We start from the raw sequence: 18,109 nt of genomic DNA, 5'->3' as shown, positions 1-18,109 counted from the left end.
CTATGTCAGCTGCAGCTATCCTGGCCTCCAGCACATTCCAGCCTAGCATACTCATTATGGGAATGCAAGCCCCCTGCAAATAGAAAGGTTTTTTGGTTTGTTTCTCTCCTGTGTCTTCAGCCCCAAGAATTATATACCTGACACACAGTAGTTGCTCAATACATAGTAGTTGAAATGAATGAATAAATCATTGCATAGTGTTTAAGGATAGGAAACTGAGTGTGTGTTTTTCTTTTTGTTCTTCTTATCCAATGGTATTCTTGTACATGAAACATACCATAACAAAAGCAATATAAGTCATTTTTATTTTCTCCTTTAGAAACTTATAATTAAAAGCAGACAAGAAGTCAGGAACAGTGGCTCGTGCTTGTAATCTCAGCTACTCAGGAGGCTGAGGCGGGAGGATCGCTTGAGGCCAGGAGTTTGTGACCAGCCTGAGCAACACAGTGAGATGCCATCTCTAAAAATAAATAAATACATAATTAGTCAGGTATGGTGGTGAGTGCCTGTAGTTTCAGGTACTTGGGAGGCTGAGGTGGAAGGATCCCTTGAGCCCAAGAATTCAAGGCTACAATGAGCTATGATTGTGCCACTGCACTCCATCCAGAGTGAGACACCATCTCTAAAAAAATTTAAATTTAAATTTTAAAAAAGCAGACAACACTGAAAAAGGACACCAACCATTATTAAGCAGAATTAAGCCTAATAAGTATTAAATCATTAAAAAGAAATACGATCAATACTTTAAAAAACTAATGTTACTGAAGGATGTATATGTGAATGCTGTCTAAATAGAAAGACACAAACCTTTTACATCATCCTTTTCAGGTTAATATATATTTTAATAGAATGCAATCAGATTTCCAATGGAAACATTTTTTGTAATTTTTTGTTTGTTGTTTGTTAACACAGGGTCTTTCTCTGTCACTCAGGCTGGAGTACAGTGGCACGATCATGGCTTAGTGCAGCCTCTACCTTCCAAACACAAGGGATCCTCCCCATTAGCCTCCTGAGTAGCTAGAACTACAGGTACACACCACCACGCCTAGCTGATTTTTCAATTTTTTTGTAGAGATGGGTCTCCCTGTGTTGGCCAAGCTGGTTGCAAACTCCAAGGCCCAAGCAATCCTCCCGCCTCGGCCTCCCAAAATGCTGGGATTATAGCCATGAGCCACCACACCCAGCCTGTGTATTGTGTTGACTGAGTGTTTTATTTTAAACTGGTCTGCCCTCATCAGAAGAACCTAAAGTGTTCTCACACTGGTCTACATCAGATCTCTTCGTTTGCTTTGCTAGAACACTTACCACTTTCTAAAATTAACTCATTCATTTTGTTGTTGTTGCTGGTGGTGGTGGTGGTGGTGGTGGTAGTGATGGTGATGGTGATGTTTATGTTTTTATTGTCTGTCTCATGTTTCTAGAATAAGAGCTCCATGAAGAAAGAGACTTGTTCTGTTTTGTTCATGCCTATATTCTCAGCATGAGAAGAATCCTTAGCACATATTAGGAACCATTAACTATGTGTGGAATTAATGAAAAAGGAAATGTTCAGGCTGGGCTTGGTGGCTCATGCCTATAATTCCAGCCCTTTGGGAGTCCAAGGCAGGAGGATTGCTTGAGCCCAGGAATTTGAGACCAGCATGGGCAACATAGTGAAACTTCACCTCTACAAAAAAATTTTAAGTTAGCCAGGCATGGCGGCATGCTCCTGTAGTCCCAGCTACTTGGGAGGCTGAGGTAAGAGGATCAATTGAGCTTGGGAGGTCAAGGCTGCAGTGAGCATGATTATGCCATTGCACTCCAGCCTGGGTGACAGAGCAAGACCTTGTCTTTAAAAATAAAAAAGGAAATGTTAAAAAAAAAAAGAGAAAGAAATGTTCAAAACTTGCCCCAATAATTTTTACCAAAAAAAAAGAATAGTAGTAAGAAAAGACATTTCCTAGATAAGAAGAGACACTCTAATTAAAACACTATGATACTGACATAAATAGATAAGTATTAAAGAGTCCAGGCTCTTATATATTTTGGAAAGTAATATAGGATAAAGGTGTCACTTCAAATTATCAGAGAAAGAGTGATCCATAATGATTGATTTTTACCGAATCCTGGCATAATTGTCTGTCCTCCTTGAACAAAGAAAATGTCATATCATATTTACAAAATAAATTCCAGATAGTAAAGCCAAGAAGTAACAATATGTTAAAAAAAATAATAATAAGTAGGAGAAAAATGAAGTTATTGTTTGTATAAAATCAAGATCAGGGTCTTTTTCTTTAAGCAAGACAAGAAAGCCAAAAGAAAAAGAATAATTTGGGGCGGGGCCAAGATGGCCGACTAGAAGCAGTGGTGATCTGAGGCTCCCATCAAAAAGAACTAAAACAGCTTGCGAATCCTGCACTGGCAACCAAGGTATCCAGGTTCTGTTATGGGGACAGACTAGGCAGCTGGCATGATCCACGGAGAGGAAGGAAGAGCAGTGTAGTGCGGCGGCCCACCTGAGAGCCACATGGGGCAGGGGACCCCTCACTCCCCCAGCCAAGGGAGGCAGTGAGTGAGCGTGCTACCCAGCCTGGGAAACTGCTTTTTCCACGGAACTGTGCAACCCACGGATCGGAAGATGCCACTCATGAGCCCACGCCACCGGGGCCTAGGGTCCCAACCATGGAGCTGCTCAGATTCTCAACAGCCACTAAGCTAGAATCTGCTTAAGCCTGCCAAGCTCCTGGTGGGAGGGCTGGGCATCACCACAGCTGCGGCTGCCTGCTGTCTAAGCCCTCTGAGCTCCTTCAGGGAGAGGCAGCAGCCAACACCGGGACAGCTAGCTGCCTAACACACTAAGCTCCCAGGGCGGGGTAAGGGCAGCAGCCATCTGTATAGCTCTAGGCCATGCTCTTCCCCTGTTGAAGCCAGGGAGGCTGGATGGCTTGGTCCCAAGAGGGATTCCCCACAACCCAACACACTGGCTGTGGCAGATTGTGGCCAGAGTACCTCTTCAGACCTGACCCTGACTCATCTTCAGACCTGACCCTGACAGCTACTGAACTCTCCACCCCAAATCCACAGAATATACATTCTTCTCAGTCCCACTTGGCACTTTTTCAGAAGACAACTAAATGATTAGAAGTAAAATCACTCCTCAGCAAATGCAAAAGAACTGAAATCATAACAAAACATTCTCTCAGACCACAGTACAATCAAATTAGATCTCAGGATTAAGAAACTCACTCAAAACCACACGATTACATGGAAATTGAATAGCCTGCCCCTGAATGACTCCTGGGTAAATAATGAAATTAAGGCAGAAATCAAGAAGTTCTTTGAAACCAATGAAAACAAAGAGACAATGTATCAGAATCTCTGCGATGCAGCTAAAGAAGTGTTAAGAGGGAAACATCGCACCTAAATGCTCACATCAGAAAGTTAGAAAGAGCTCAAATTGACACCCAAGTATCACAATTAAAGGAACTAGAGAAGCAAGAACAAACAAATCCTAAAGCTAGCAGAAGACAAGAAATAACTAAGATCAGAGGAGAACCGAAGGATATGGAGACACAAAAAAACCCTTCAAAATATGAATGTATCCAGGAGCTGGTTTTTTTTTTTTGAAAAAATTAACAAAATAGAGCACTAGATAGACTAATGAAAAGAGAGAAGAATCAAATAGACACAATAACAAATGATAAATGGGATATCACCACTGACCCCAGAGAAGTACAAACTACCTTCAGAGAATACTGTAAACGCCTCTACACAAATAAACTAGAAAATCTAGAAGAAATGGATAAACTCATAACACATACACCCTCTCAAGATTAAACCAGGAAGAAGTCGAATCTCTGAATAGACCAATAATAAGTTCTGAAATTGGGGCAGTAATTAGTAGCCTACAAACCAAAAAAAGCCCAGGACCAGATGGATTCACAGCTGAATTCTACCAGAGATACAAAGAGGAGCTGGTACTATTCCTTTTGAAACTATTCCAAACAATTGAAAAGGAGGGACTCCTTCCTAACACATTTTATGAGGCCAGCATCATCCTGATACCAAAACCAGGTGGAAACACACACAAAAAAGAAAACTTCAGGCCAATATCCTTGATGAACATTGAAACAAAAATCCTCAATAAAATACTGACAAACCAAATCCAGCAGCACATCAAAAAGCTTCATCCCCAGGATGAAAGGCTGCTTCAACATACGCAAATCAATAAGTGTAATCCATCATATAAGCAGAACCAATGAAAAAAACCACGATTAACTCAATAGATACAGAAAAGGCCTTCGATAAAATTCAACATCGCTTTGTGTTAAAAACTCTCAATAAACTAGGTATTGATGGAACTATCTCCAAATAATAAGAGCTATTTATGACAAACGCATAGCCAATATCATACTGAATGGGCAAAAGCTGGAAGCATTCCCTCTGAAAACCGTCACAAGACAAGGATGCCCTCTCTCAACACTCCTATTCAACATAGTATTGGAAGTCCTGGCCAGGGCAATCAGGCAAGAGAAAGAAATAAAGGGTATTCAAATAGGAAGAGAGGAAGTCAAATTGCCTCTGTTTGCAGATGTCATGATTCTGTATTTAGAAAACCCTATTGTATCAGCCCAAAAACTTCTTAAGCTGACAAGGAACTTCAGCAAAGTCTCAGCATACAAAATCAATGTACAGAAATTACAAGCATTCCTACGTACCAACAGTAGACAAACAGAGAAATGATGAATGAACTCTTATTCACAGTTGCCATAAAGAGGATAAAATACCTAGGAATACAGCTAACAAGGGATGTGAAGGGCCTCTTCAAGGAGAACTACAAACCACTGCTCAAGAAAATAAGAGAGGACACAAACAAATGGAAAAACATTCCATGCTCATGGATAGGAAGAATCAATATCATGAAAATGGCCATACTCCCCAAAGTAATTTATAGATTCAAAGCTATCCCCATCAAGCTATCATTGACATTCCTCACAGAATTAGAAAAAAAAACTACTTTAAATTTTATATAAAACCAAAAAAGAGCCCGTATAGCCAAGACAATCCTGAGCAAAAAGAACAAAGCTGGAGGCATCATGCTACCTGACTTCAAACTATACTACAGTGCTACAGTAATCAAAAAAAAAAAAAAAAAAAAAAAAAAAAAGCATGGTACTGGTACCAAAACAGACATACAGACCAATGGAATGGAACAGAGACCTCAGAAACAATGCCACACATCTATAACCATCTGATCTTTGACAAACCTGACAAAAACAAGCTATGGGAAAAGGATTCCCTGTTTAATAAATGATGCTGGGAAAACTGGCTAGCCATATGCAGAAAACTGAAACTGGACCCCTTCCTTACACCTTATATAAAAGTTAACTCAAAATGAATTAAAGACCTAAATATAAAGCCCCAAATCATAAAAACCCTAGAAAAAATCCCAGGTAATACCATTCAGGACTTAGGCATGGGCAAAGATTTCATGACAGAAATGCCAAAAGCAATTGCAACAAAAGCTAAAATTGACAAATGGGATCTAATTAAACTGAAGAGCTTTTGCACAGCAAAAGAATGAATAGAGTGAACAGAATGAACAGGCAACAGAATGGGAGAACATTTTTGCAATCTACCCATCTGACAAAGGTCTAATATGTGGAATCTACAAGGAACTTAAACAGATTTACAAGGAAAAAACAACCCCATCAAAAAGTGGGCAAAGGATATGAACAGAAATTTCTCAAAAGAAGACATTTGTACAGCCAACAAACATATGAAAAAAAGTTCAACATCACTGATCATTAGAGAATTGCAAATCAAAACTATAATGAGACCATCTCATGCCAGTCAGAATGGCGATTATTAAAAAGTCAAGAAACAATAGATACTGGTGAGGCTGAGGAGAAATAGGAACACTTTTACACTGTTAGTGGGAATGTGAATTAGTTCAATCATTGTGGAAGACAGTGTGGTGATTCCTCAAGGATCTAGAACCAGAAATACCATTTGACCCAGCAATCCCATTACTGGGTATATACCCAAAGGAATATAAATCTTTCTGCTATAAAGACACATGCACATGTATGTTTGTTGCAGTACTATTTACAATAGCAAAGACATGGAACCAACCCAAAAGCCCATCAATGACAGACTGGATAAAGAAAATGTGGTACATATTAACCATGGAATACTATGTAGCCGTAAAAAGGAATGAGATCATGTCCTTTGCAGGGACATTGATGAAGCTGGAACCCATCATCCTCATCAAACTAACACATAAACAGAAAACCAAGCATGTTCTGACTCGTAAGTGGGAATTTAACAATGTGAACATATGGACACAGCGAGGGAAATATCACACACAGGAGCCTGTTGGGGAGTCAGGGGCGAGGGGAGGGAGAGAGAGCATCAGGACAAATAGCTAATGCATGCAGGGCTTAAAACCTAGATGACGGGTAGATAGGTGCAGCAAACCACCGTGGCACAAGTATACCTACATAACAAACCTGCATGTCTTGCACATGTATCCTGGAACGTAAAGTAAAATAAAAAAGAAAAAGAATAATTTATTTTACTAAATAAAAATTTAAATTTTTATGTGGAAAAATGTGTATACATATTTTACTTTTATACACACACACACACACACACACGGGTAAACTTGATCATATACAAAAAAACTTCTATAAACTGATTGATAAAAAACCAAGAATCCAATATTAAAATTGGTACCTTGATAAAAAACCAAGAATCCAATATTAAAATTGGTACCAGCTATGAAAAGTGAAATTTGAAACAGTAGAAGAAATGTAAATTGCCAGAAAGCGTATGAAAAGAAGCCCAAGAATGTTTTATCAAGTGTAGCTTTGGCAACATGTAAAAAACTGATAACCAATGCCAGAAGACATATGGAGAAAGTGACATTCTTTTTCATCACTGGTGGGAAAATGAAAAGTACTCTGTCGGCATTTATTAAAATGTAAAATATGCATACCGTTTGCCAAGCGATTCTATATTGGGGAATCTATCCAACAGAAATGAAAGCATCTGTAGGTAGAGAGACATGTACAAGGATATTTGCTGAAGTATTGTTTGTAAGGGAAAAGAAATTGGAAACTACTTAAAGGTTCATCAATGGGAGAACAGTTAGATAAATTATGGTACTTCTATTTTATGGAATGTTATACGATTTTAAAACAATTGTTACAGGCCAGGCGCAGTGGCTCACTAGTGTAATCCCAGCACTTTGGGAGGCCAAGGCAGGTGGATCACCTGAGGTCAGGAATTCGAGACCAGCCTGGCCAACATGATGACACCCTGTCTCTACTAAAAATACAAAAATTAGCTGGGTGTGGCGGCACATGCCTGTAATTCCAGTTACTCTGGAGGCTGAGGCAGGAGAATCTCTTGAATCCGGGAGGTGGAGGTTGTAGTGAGCTGAGATTGGGCCATTGCACTACAGCGTGGGCAACAGAGCAAGGCTCTGTCTCAGAAAAAAAATTGTTACATGTATTTCTTGATTTGAAGGACTATCTAGTATATATTGTTAAGTGCCAAAAGAGTTTCAAGGGTAATCTTTATTGTAAAATCCATTCAAAAAATCAATGGTATATATGTTCGTACATAAGGATGGGTGTATTTCAGAAACAAAAAATATGTGAAAAGGGACATATCAAATCATTAACAATTGCTATATCATCAGAAGTGAAAGAATTTGCAGCTGAAGAGATATAATGTCTATTCTGTATCACTTTATTGTTTAATTTGGTAAAACAAACATGTTCCTTTTTAAACTAAAACAAATCTAAAGATTGTTCACTGATAAATGTAAATATATGGTATAGGACCCTTGTAGTTTGGCTTTGAGCATGTATAAATACCATACAATATAGGAAAGGAGATCCAACATTATTGTATTTGGTCAGAGAAATCATCATAGGAAAAAAACAGCAAGTCTCACTTGATGAAATGTGTTTATATGCTTCTGTAAATCTACTTACAGGTTGGAGGTTTGGAATTTGCATTTCTTTTTTCAACTCAATTAAAACTTAGTTATTCTAAGAAATAGTTATTAGGAAGCTAAATTATGAAATAAACCATCTTAGACAAAAGAAAACAATGCTTCATTGTTTAATGTGTTGTTATCTTCCTGTTTTACTCTTTATAACTGCCCAGTATAAAAGTGAAGACCTTACTATCCTGGCCTAACTGACTGAATAGCCCACTGTCTTTTTTTAAAGTTGAAGTTTTTTCAACATACTTGTAATGTATACATTTGATACAAAGATTGTTTATCATTTTTCTTTTTTATTTCAGAACGCTTTACCCTGTACAGCTCTAAAAACCTTAGACAAGCGTGGAATAAGTAAGTCTTTATACAGATTGTGCTCATTTTCTTTCTCTTTTAATATTTACAACTCTTCTTATACATTTTTCATGGCATTGTTGATTCATCCTGCTGTGTACTTATTCATTCATTTAACCATTAAACTGCTGTTAAACCTTAACTGTGTGCTAGCTACCATGTTCAGCCTGAGCCAACACTGTATGAATTTGAGTTCCTAGAGCGATGTGGCATTGCTTCAGAACTGTAAATCCTAAAATTCCTTGTGGTCAGCCTTCTTGCAGCTAAATTCCAAGAAATATTTTTGTATCAGCAAAATAGCATTTAGAAAATATAATATAATGACTGACTTTCTAATATAAATGATGTTGGTGACAACTTTTGAGCTAAAGTTGATCTTTCAGATTTTTTCACTTTGCATATTTTTCCCTTACGCCTTATTGGGAAGCTAAATGCATTTATGACTTGAAGTGTGTGTTCTCCATTTATTTCATGTCTGTTCTCTCATCTGACCTTACTTCGTTTTATTTGTTATTTTTGAAATTTCATAAAATCTGAAGATCTGGATTTTGTAGTTAGGAGACTTTTATTGCAAGCCAATGTGTTAGAAAATCATTGGAAGTTGGAAACAGTAATTTAGTCATTCCCGTTTACTTGTGAGTGTCACATTTCAAGGTTTATGCTGGAGAAAAGATAACTGGAACTGGTTTGATTAAATAAATTGTAATTTGTCATATAATTTTGTCTACTTGGAATTTAGTGTTCTACTCACATTTTCACTGTTATCACATGTTTAATTTTGGATACTCCCAGTTATGAAAAAAAAACAAGAAAAAACATTTTCATATTAAAATGCTGCTAATCCGTGCTCTCAGTGGATACAGTGGACAGCTAATGGCAAGGAACTCATGAAATGAATACATTAAATTCTGCGGTAGTTTCGGGATTTGGCCATTTATTTTTATTAAATTTGTACCTCGAAGAACACATAGGTATAATCATTTTTGTCTAACCTGGGGCTTTGCATGTGCCATTTGAAGAGCCAGTTCTTACCCTCAAGGCTCCCCTGGGAAGCATTCCCTCTCCTGGGAGCTTCCTGTGCATGCTTCTCTTCTCTACCTCCCCATTTCCTGATAACTGGTCTAACATATTTTAATTAAGTGCTTTTATACACCAGATAATATATACAGCATACAGTTCCTACCTTAATTAAATGATCAAACACATTCCTCTCATAGGAATAAGACATCATTCCTTCCAACCAGCTAACCACTTTATGAAACAATTCTTGATAAAGCCATTGAATCTCTAAATCTATATTTAAAGTAACAGGAAAATCTGAAACTATCATACCGTAGCATAGCAGCATTTCTGAAGAATAGGTAATTAGAATTACAGAATTACAGAATTTAGAATTAATTCAAAGGCATTTAATAAACTGAGTCCCACCATTAGTCCCACTTTTTAAATATTTTAAGGAAAATGATAAAAGCTGAGCTTGAGGTAAGATTTTAAAATTATGAACATGGCTTGTTTAGAACGATGCTATTTTTAAGTCCTTGTAAGTCTTGCCTTAAGGGTTTATTTCAGAAACACTAAGTAATAAAATCATTACTAAAAATATTAAAATGCTACTTTCTGGTATTCCAGTATTAAGTGCTGAATCTTTAGAGCTAAGCTGTAGCCTCTAGCCAATTCAAACCAAGGCAATTTAAAGAGAACTAAGATGCAGAGATGTTAATTATATTATTGATTCTTCCTCCAAATGGTCCTTGCAACCATCATCAGCATTTCAGCATCTTTCACTTAAGGAGTGAGATCAGAATTCGAAAGAACTACATTAAAAGACTATTAAACGAGTGACAGTGACGGTTTTCTCCATTTCCAACTAATTTGCTTGTCTATAGCACAATTACTAAACTGAAGCAACTATTAAATTCTCTTGTACAGTGGTAATAGGTTTAAAATAAATTGAACTAATTTGCAAGAACTAATTTGAATTCAGTTTAGATGGGTTAATATAAGATAGGTGGGTTAATATAAAAAAGTAGGTCACTGTTCAAAATTAAGTAACAATGCTTTTAAAAATATGTATTAACCTAGGTATTGAAGCTAGTGGACATGTTAACCTGCCTAAGAGAGTAGGAATTTCTTGAGAAATGAATCCTTAAGTTTATTTGAATAGCTATAACAAAAGACCCAGTTTATTTTGGGGCCAACTCTGCCCTAAGTAACACCTAGGCAATTCCCTGCTGACTTCATTTATGTCAGCAACCATGGGCATAATTTCATCCTTTGAAAGATATTTTTATTGTTCTGGGAAAACAAAGCAGTGATGGGGGAAAATATCATAAGATCCAACAGATATCCAAATTCAAAAGAATAATAGAAAGAAGAAATCTTAATTATGAAATTGAGAATGATAAATATATATTAAAAAGAAAAGACAGTCCTTTTATTCCCTCATGCTGGAAGTGCATAATCCATGTGGGCTCTTCCTCCATAAAGGGGATTGTGGATTAAAGGGAGACAAATCTTAATTTTATAAAAACATGTACTGTTTTCTGACTGCCTTCAAAACATTCTATTTTATTTCGTTGCAGCTATACTCTCCCTATTTCTCTTCCAAATCTCTCTATTTATAGTTGTCTGACATCGGCATGTATGTGCAATCAACCAAGAATTTTAGCCACTTAAAAGATCTTTTATTATTTTGGCTGGAGAAGAAGCTGTAGTGTATGCTCTCCAGCAAAGTTAAGGGGAAGATTCCAGGAACACATTTGCTTGTTTTGGAACTTTTAAACAGCTGAACGATTTCGGAGGTTTGAAAGTATCAAAAAGAGAACTAAGGATAAACCGCTAAGTCACAGAAGACAGATCTGGAAAAGACCACTTGTGGCTGGTAACAAGAAGCACAGACTTGAATAGGCACAGGTTAACCTTTTCCTGCTTGTTCCCACACATGTTATGGTTCTGCTTATCCTCTCTTAGTTAAGTAAAACTGGATTTCTCCTAAGAACTTGTAAAAATTGGCAATTTAAATTGTGTAGTAAATACAGAGACATTTAAACAAAGGTACCTTTCTGGAAACACAAAAATAGAGAAGAAAAATCTTACCTGCTACAGTTGAATGTACCAGCAGAGTCTCCGACCTGAATTTAAAAGATTTAGAAATGTTTCCTAACTTTGTGTTCTTGAACTTTCCTTGAGTATTTTATCTGAATTGATGTTTAACTTCCAAGACATATTTTAAAGGTAACTTGCTAGATAGTTGAGTTACATATGCATAAAACATAATGTATTTAAAATAATATTCAGAGGAATAACATAACTTTCACTCTGTATTTATGTTGGTGGTGCTCTATTGTATTTTTCTTGTCATTATAGCTGATGTGTCCCATTAAGATTTAAGTCAGAGAATTCACAAGAAACTGAAAGACCCTGTTTTCCATTCTCCCTAATGTTTTAAGTTGATCTAAAATTTTCTAACATAATAATATATTGCAAAGTAAGCTAGAGTTGTAAATGTCTTTCCCTGTTTAGAAATGTGAGAGGAAGGTAAGAACACTGTTATTGCACTAGGAGGAGCAGTTGAGTTGAGTGAGATCTTAAATCATCTTTCTCCTCTTTCACATTTTTTTCATTGTTGATCATTTTTGTTATAATTCTATTTACTTCAAAGTAACAATTTTAATTTATTTAGTGCCTGGAGACTTCTTCTTGTAATATTTTCAAAGAAATTATTCTATACATCACCAATTCAATGTTTGGGGGATGGGTTTATTGGATGGATAAACTCTAAAGCAGACACTAAAGCAGACCTTTTGGAATTCCAGTCTTTTAACTCAAAGGGTGAGCTGCAGCTGTCCACTGCCCAGCTCTATGGATTTGAGTTCAGCATTAGAACACTGCATGAGATGTAGTTCTTCACCACATGCCATACCCTTGAAAACGTACTGTTTTCAATATGCGGACAGTCCAATCCAAGCAGGTCTCTTGTCCTGATCCTGCGCTGCCATACGTAGTATTGTTTGCAGGCCCCAAAGGCTCACCTGCTTGCTTGGAAGTTGTAGTTCATAGCAATTTCTGGAGACATTTGTTTTCATAAGAATGAATCATTAGTTCAGTTACTAAAAGCATTATGTGGATATGATGTTTATCAAAACCCCCTAAACCCCTTGCCATCTAACAGAAAGCAGCTCTTCTAGAAAATTGCAGATAGGATTCTTGAAAGGAAAAAGAGGAGGACCTAAAATAGGAGATGCTTCCCAGGCCCTGGTGGGAGTCCTAGAGAGCCTTGGAAAAGACAATAAAGACCTGTTCAAAGATTCAGGTTGCAAGCAGGTGCCAGGAGGACAAAGAGAAAACTATCTGAGTGGAAGATGGTAAATTTGCCAAAGGCCTAGCCCTGATCACTAGCGGTGGCAACAGCATAAATGTGAAAGCATATGAAACGGACATAGTCAAAGGCCTGACATGCAACTCATCTCCGCAGATATAGTTGTGATGGAACTAACAGCCTTTTGCAATGTATATTGTCATATCCCCACATATGCTTATGGCAGTCTTTTGAGGTAGGGCAGATATTATCATCTTGATTTTATAGCCTAAAACTAAAAACAGGCTTATGAGATCAAATGATCAGCACAGTTGAAATAACAACTAGGAATGTATGTACTCCAGTGAATCTTATGAAGGGAATATTATCCATTTTAAAACCCCATATTCATGGGAGCTTATCAATATCTAATTTTACTTTGTTCTCACTGCAGCCATGGGTGGGGATATCTCTTCTGGGACCTGATGTCATTCCCAATCTAGATTTCATGCAGCCAGGAGAGCTGGGACAGAACAGAAGCCTGACTTCCTCTGTCCTGGGGAAAACAGTGTTTGCAGCTGGCTGACTGCCCGCACCACCAACTTGGGCCTCTCCTGCCCACTGCTGGGTAATGCACCATGGGAAAAAGGCTGGCTTTGTGACAATCTAAGTGCCAGAGATGACAGGCCTGCCTGCTACCCGCTCACACCCTACCAGTGAGGTTTGTCACCTCTTCCACACAGCTCCCACTGCCCCCAGGAGGTTAACCCCTGCCATTTTGTGTCATTGCCAGATTTCTTATCCATGTCTCTTTTTTTGTAGCAAAGAATTTAGTGTCATTAATAACCCCTGGTGATGGCCAAGGGCAGGCCCCATGCTGTTTGTTATCTGTTGGACACACGTTTTTTGATCCCCTTCTGATAGACAGAAAATACCCATCTTCTCTCTTACTAATTGGCAGTATGTGCCAGGCTTGGAAGTTGGCAACAGCCATTGCTTTTCATCCTTTCAGATTATGTGTTGGACTCCTCATCCAAAAGTATATGCTTACAGTGCGGCTAATACCTTCCTCCCGCCATCCAGCTCATTAAGGAATAAAACCCAACCCTACTTCTGAAGTGGCACAGAGCTTCTAGAGGCAGCTGGGCAGCTCATTTCCCTGAAAGCAGGAGATGGAATTAGGCTTTCTTGAACTCTTCTCCAAACAGATTCTAGAAGCATAAACTGTAGGAGTTCCTCTGTTCTCCCAGATATACCATGGGTGTTTGTATTCTGTGACTGCCGTAACAAATTACCACACATTTATTGGTGTAGAATAGTACAAACATGTTACCTTACAGTTCTGTCAAGCAGAAGTCTGGATGAGCTGAGCTGATTTCTTTTCCCTGGGTCTCACAAGGCCAAAATCAAGATGTTGACCAACTTGGGCTTTTATCTAGAGGCTTTCGGGGAGAATTTACTCCCATGCTCACGCAGGTTGTTGGCAGAATTCAGTTCCTTGTGGGGTACGGCTGAGGTCTCACTTCCTTGCTCGCTGTCTCCACCCGCTCAATGCCTCCTGCATGTCTCATCACAAAGCCACCTTCTCCATCAAACAAGCTTCTGATCTCTCTGACTTCCTGTCTGCTCCATCTCCTCTGCCTCCAGCAGGAGAAAGTTCTCTGCTTCTGTAGGTTCATGTAATTAGATTGGGCCCACCTGGTTAATCCAGGTTACTCTCTCTGCACAGTCCCTTTTGCTATGAAAAGTTACCTGTTCACCAGCTTCAGGGGTTAACAGGTGGACATCTTTGGGGGCCATTTTGCTTATCACAAGTGGGTACTAGAGTTTCCCGTTCAATGCCGAGTCATGGAATGAAGCAGAGCACAGGGGAGCAAATCCAGTCCTAGCCAGGTCAGACACCGTCTATTTTGCCTGGTCTCTGACCCATCAGGTAACAGGCATAGGCTTCTGACTTCAAGTTGCCTGGTTCACAACCGGTATCTTCAAAATTATATATAAGGAAGAAATCAGCTTTTATCTCTAGCACAGAGAAAAAAGAGATTGTGCTCAAGAAGGCTGCTGGCCTCTGAGGTAACTGAAAGTTTGGCCCGACATTTCTGTCTGTGCTGACAAATGCAGTAGCCATTAGGCCTCTGTGATTCCAGTACACTTAAAATGTGACTACTGTGATTTAGGAACTGAATTTTTTATTATATTTAAATGTAATTAATAAGAGTTAAGGGCCACATGTGGTTGGTGGCTGCCATATTGGGTAATACAATTCTAGATCAATATGTGCAATATTCATTTATTTTAAATGCTTGTCAGTGTAATACAAATGTGGATGTCTGCTGCTTTGGAAACACTACACTAAAGAGTCATTGCATTTTGCACTCAAGTGTCCAGAGATCTTGCTTTTTATTTTTGCTTCTCACCCCTATCTTTTATTTGTAAACACCCTGAGAATAATAGCTCTGGAGTACCTAATAAGCATAATACATCTGCATGGGGAATAGTGGAAATATCAAAGAACATCAAGCAGACATTCCTTTCCCCGCCTCCTCCCCTCCAGAAGCCACGCTGTTCCCTCCTGAGGGGCGCAGCCTGTTGCAAGTGTCTCTATTCCTTTCTCCTTCTTGTGTTCTCTCTCTCTCTTTTCTGTTGGGAACTGTTAGGGGTTAGACACACAGCTCTCTACCCTTTTTGAACTCCCTTAAGAATTCACCTCTCTGCTGTTGTTCCCGATCTCCTTGATCTCCCCTAACTCTACTCAGAAAACACCGTAAAGGCTCAGCTTCCTGTTCATCACATATGAGATGCTATTGAGAGGGGCTCCATTTTCTAAATAAGCCTTCCAAATCAAGAGCTGAGCCAGGTCTTCCTCACTGGGCCCCTGTGGGTGTATGTATATATATATCTTAATTCTTAAGTTTTAGGACATTGAAAACTGCCACATTTTACAAAGTGAAGCATGAACAGAAATGCAATCATTTCTACCTCTCCTTATGTAAAAGAAACACATGATATATGATACCTTTCCTCAAACTTACTGATATCATTTTCATTTGATTAAGAAAATATTTACAAATTTAGTGAATGTTCAGCCTCAAAGTAAAGATGAATATAAAAAGTCACTGGAGAAAGACGCTATTTGTTTTTAGAGTTTTTGTTTTTGTTTTTTTGCAGCTTTATTGCCCAGGCTGCAGTGGCATGATCATGGCTCACTACAGCCTTGACCTCCAGGGCTCAAGCAATCCTCCCACCTCAGCCTCCCAAGTAGCTGAGACTATAAGTACCTACCACCATCCCTAGCTAAGAAAGAGATGATTTTAACAACAATGTCATCCCTAGTATCCACTGTTACCCATTCCACCCTCTACTTGTTTGATTTTCATGAAACAATATATCCCTCTCATCATTTGGGGAGACTTTATAAAACTGGGGCTCAATTTCTGTTGATTGTGAGGATAGAGCTCCTAGAGTATTCTTATTAGCACCTGCATCTAACATGTTGTGTTCATAGTGGTCTTACTGACCTAAGAATATACCATCAATAAATAGTATTGACATGAGCAAAGAAAAAACAGAAGAGAGGAAGGAAGGTTGCACAAGCTAATTATTGACACAAATAGCAATTAAATGGCTTGGAGCCAGCATCATCTTTGGTAGCATAGGAACCAGGTTCATCCCTAGTTCCACTACTGAACTGTGTAATATTCAGGAAGCTCACTAACCTCTCTGAGCCTCAGCTTTTCAATTTGTATAACCTCTTGGCGGGATTATTGTTTAATCTTTAAGGAAGGTAAGGGTGTAAATTACTGGGTACCTTACTAAACACAGTCCTTTAGCAAATATTAGTTTACCTCCCTTCTCTTTTTCAGTGCTCCCTGTCCTACCTCCCAGTGAGAGCATTTCATTCAGCTCCAAATAAGCAACTACTCTTGAACATGGATACCACTCCTACATAGAGTCCCCAGACATCTTCTGGAATATTCTTTCTACCTTCTTAGGGGCACATGCTGAACTGCTTGGTCACCAAAACTTTTTTTTTTTTTAATGCTTGCTGTGTAAAAACAAGATTTCCCCTTCCTCAACAGTTTCTTCCTAAGAGTGGTATGTTAACAAATAGCATTGTACATAATTAATGCAATACTGTGATTTATTCTTAGTCTTGAAACACATTTTATTAGACAGTTTTCCAAATTAGATTGAAAGAAACCCATAGACAGATCACTGTTACCAAGTTCAAATGTCTGTTAGACCTTTTCTTGTAATATAACGTGTACACAAACTGATGGATAACCCTAAGCCAGATGTGTGGGATCTGGGCATCCATTTGGCCCAGTCATTTCACAGGTGAGACTAAAAGTAATTATCCTTGCTGTTTACAGCATTTAAAGGGGGAAGGTAGATGAATTATCTCTCAAAACACAATGAATAAAGGCTGGGAGTATGGCCATGCCATATCTGTTGTGGTGAGGAAAATGGGAAGGGGATTCTGAAGGTAACTGGCCTTTTTCTTTTAGACACTGAGCTACGTCTGTACCCTAAGGCACAGATCCCATGTTAAACAGTTATTTCCATCATGGCAGTGACATTGACTTTAACAATAGATTTCATTATGTCTTTAACAATGACAAAAATGCACTGAAAAGCTTTAAACACACACATACACAACTCCCAACACAATTATTTTTCTGTCTTCTCTGAAAGAATATTTTAAAATCATTTCAACATCTTTGGGACTTCAGAAAAATCTAGTATTGGTTTACAATGGAAGTCTCATAGAGTTTTTATATGTGTGTGTGTGTGGTTATTATTACTCAGACTATAAATGAGACAAATGAATAGAAATATTAAAGGGATCAATATTCTGGCTCTCATTACATTGTTATACAGCATATCTTTGTGTATCTCTATGTGAATTCTCTGCTAGTCCTCAGCTGTATTTAATCCCTCAAGACTTGATATACAAACATAATGCCAAACAGAGAACTTCCCTTAAATTATTCAAATCTCCCCATAAGTGATTTCCCACTCATCCTGCAATAGAAAACATTTGATCATAAATTCAATTAAATCAGCCATCATCTTTGTGATGTTTGTCCAGCTAAATCCTTTAGTGACTAAACCAATAAACATACCAGCTGTGAGTGTGCGTGTGTGTGTGTGTGAGTGTGTGTTTATGGCACAACTATTGCAAAAGAATCGATTTGAAGTAAAGATGAAGGGTAGTTCTCACTTCTTAGGCCAAATTTTAACTATTTCACTGAAGCCAGGGCTTAAGAGATTAAACTCTTAGGGATAAAATCGTGTACTTCTTTCAATGCTTTGGCTTTTATTTGCTAATTTAGAGCTGAGTTTTAATATATTAAGTTTTAGATCAAAACTGATGTATTTTGGAGATGTTAGGAAAAGGCATCAAACCACGTCAACCATTCTTCCTTGTCTTTCTTCCCCAGCCTCTCCTCCCTAGTTAA

General features: G+C 38.2%; 1 protein-coding gene across 11 annotated transcripts in view; it reads left to right on the top strand.

The window, feature by feature from the left end:
* Window positions 1-18,109, top strand: part of CDK14 (cyclin dependent kinase 14) — a 592,876-nt gene that overhangs the window by 456,547 nt on the left and 118,220 nt on the right. For all 11 annotated transcript variants that reach the window (XR_010140627.1, NM_001133044.1, XM_009243031.4 and 8 more), the window contains 1 exon segment: window positions 8,302-8,350. Coding sequence is in view for 10 of the 11 variants with exons in the window: in NM_001133044.1 (NP_001126516.1) it covers window positions 8,302-8,350 (49 nt within the window). In the remaining variant the exon portion in view is untranslated.

Source organism: Pongo abelii, chromosome 6 (genome assembly GCF_028885655.2).
Source record: "Pongo abelii isolate AG06213 chromosome 6, NHGRI_mPonAbe1-v2.0_pri, whole genome shotgun sequence".
NCBI classification, from domain to species: Eukaryota; Metazoa; Chordata; class Mammalia; order Primates; family Hominidae; genus Pongo; species Pongo abelii.
The sequence above is the reverse complement of the archived record's forward strand: the minus strand, read 5'-3'. Positions and strand labels throughout refer to the sequence as shown.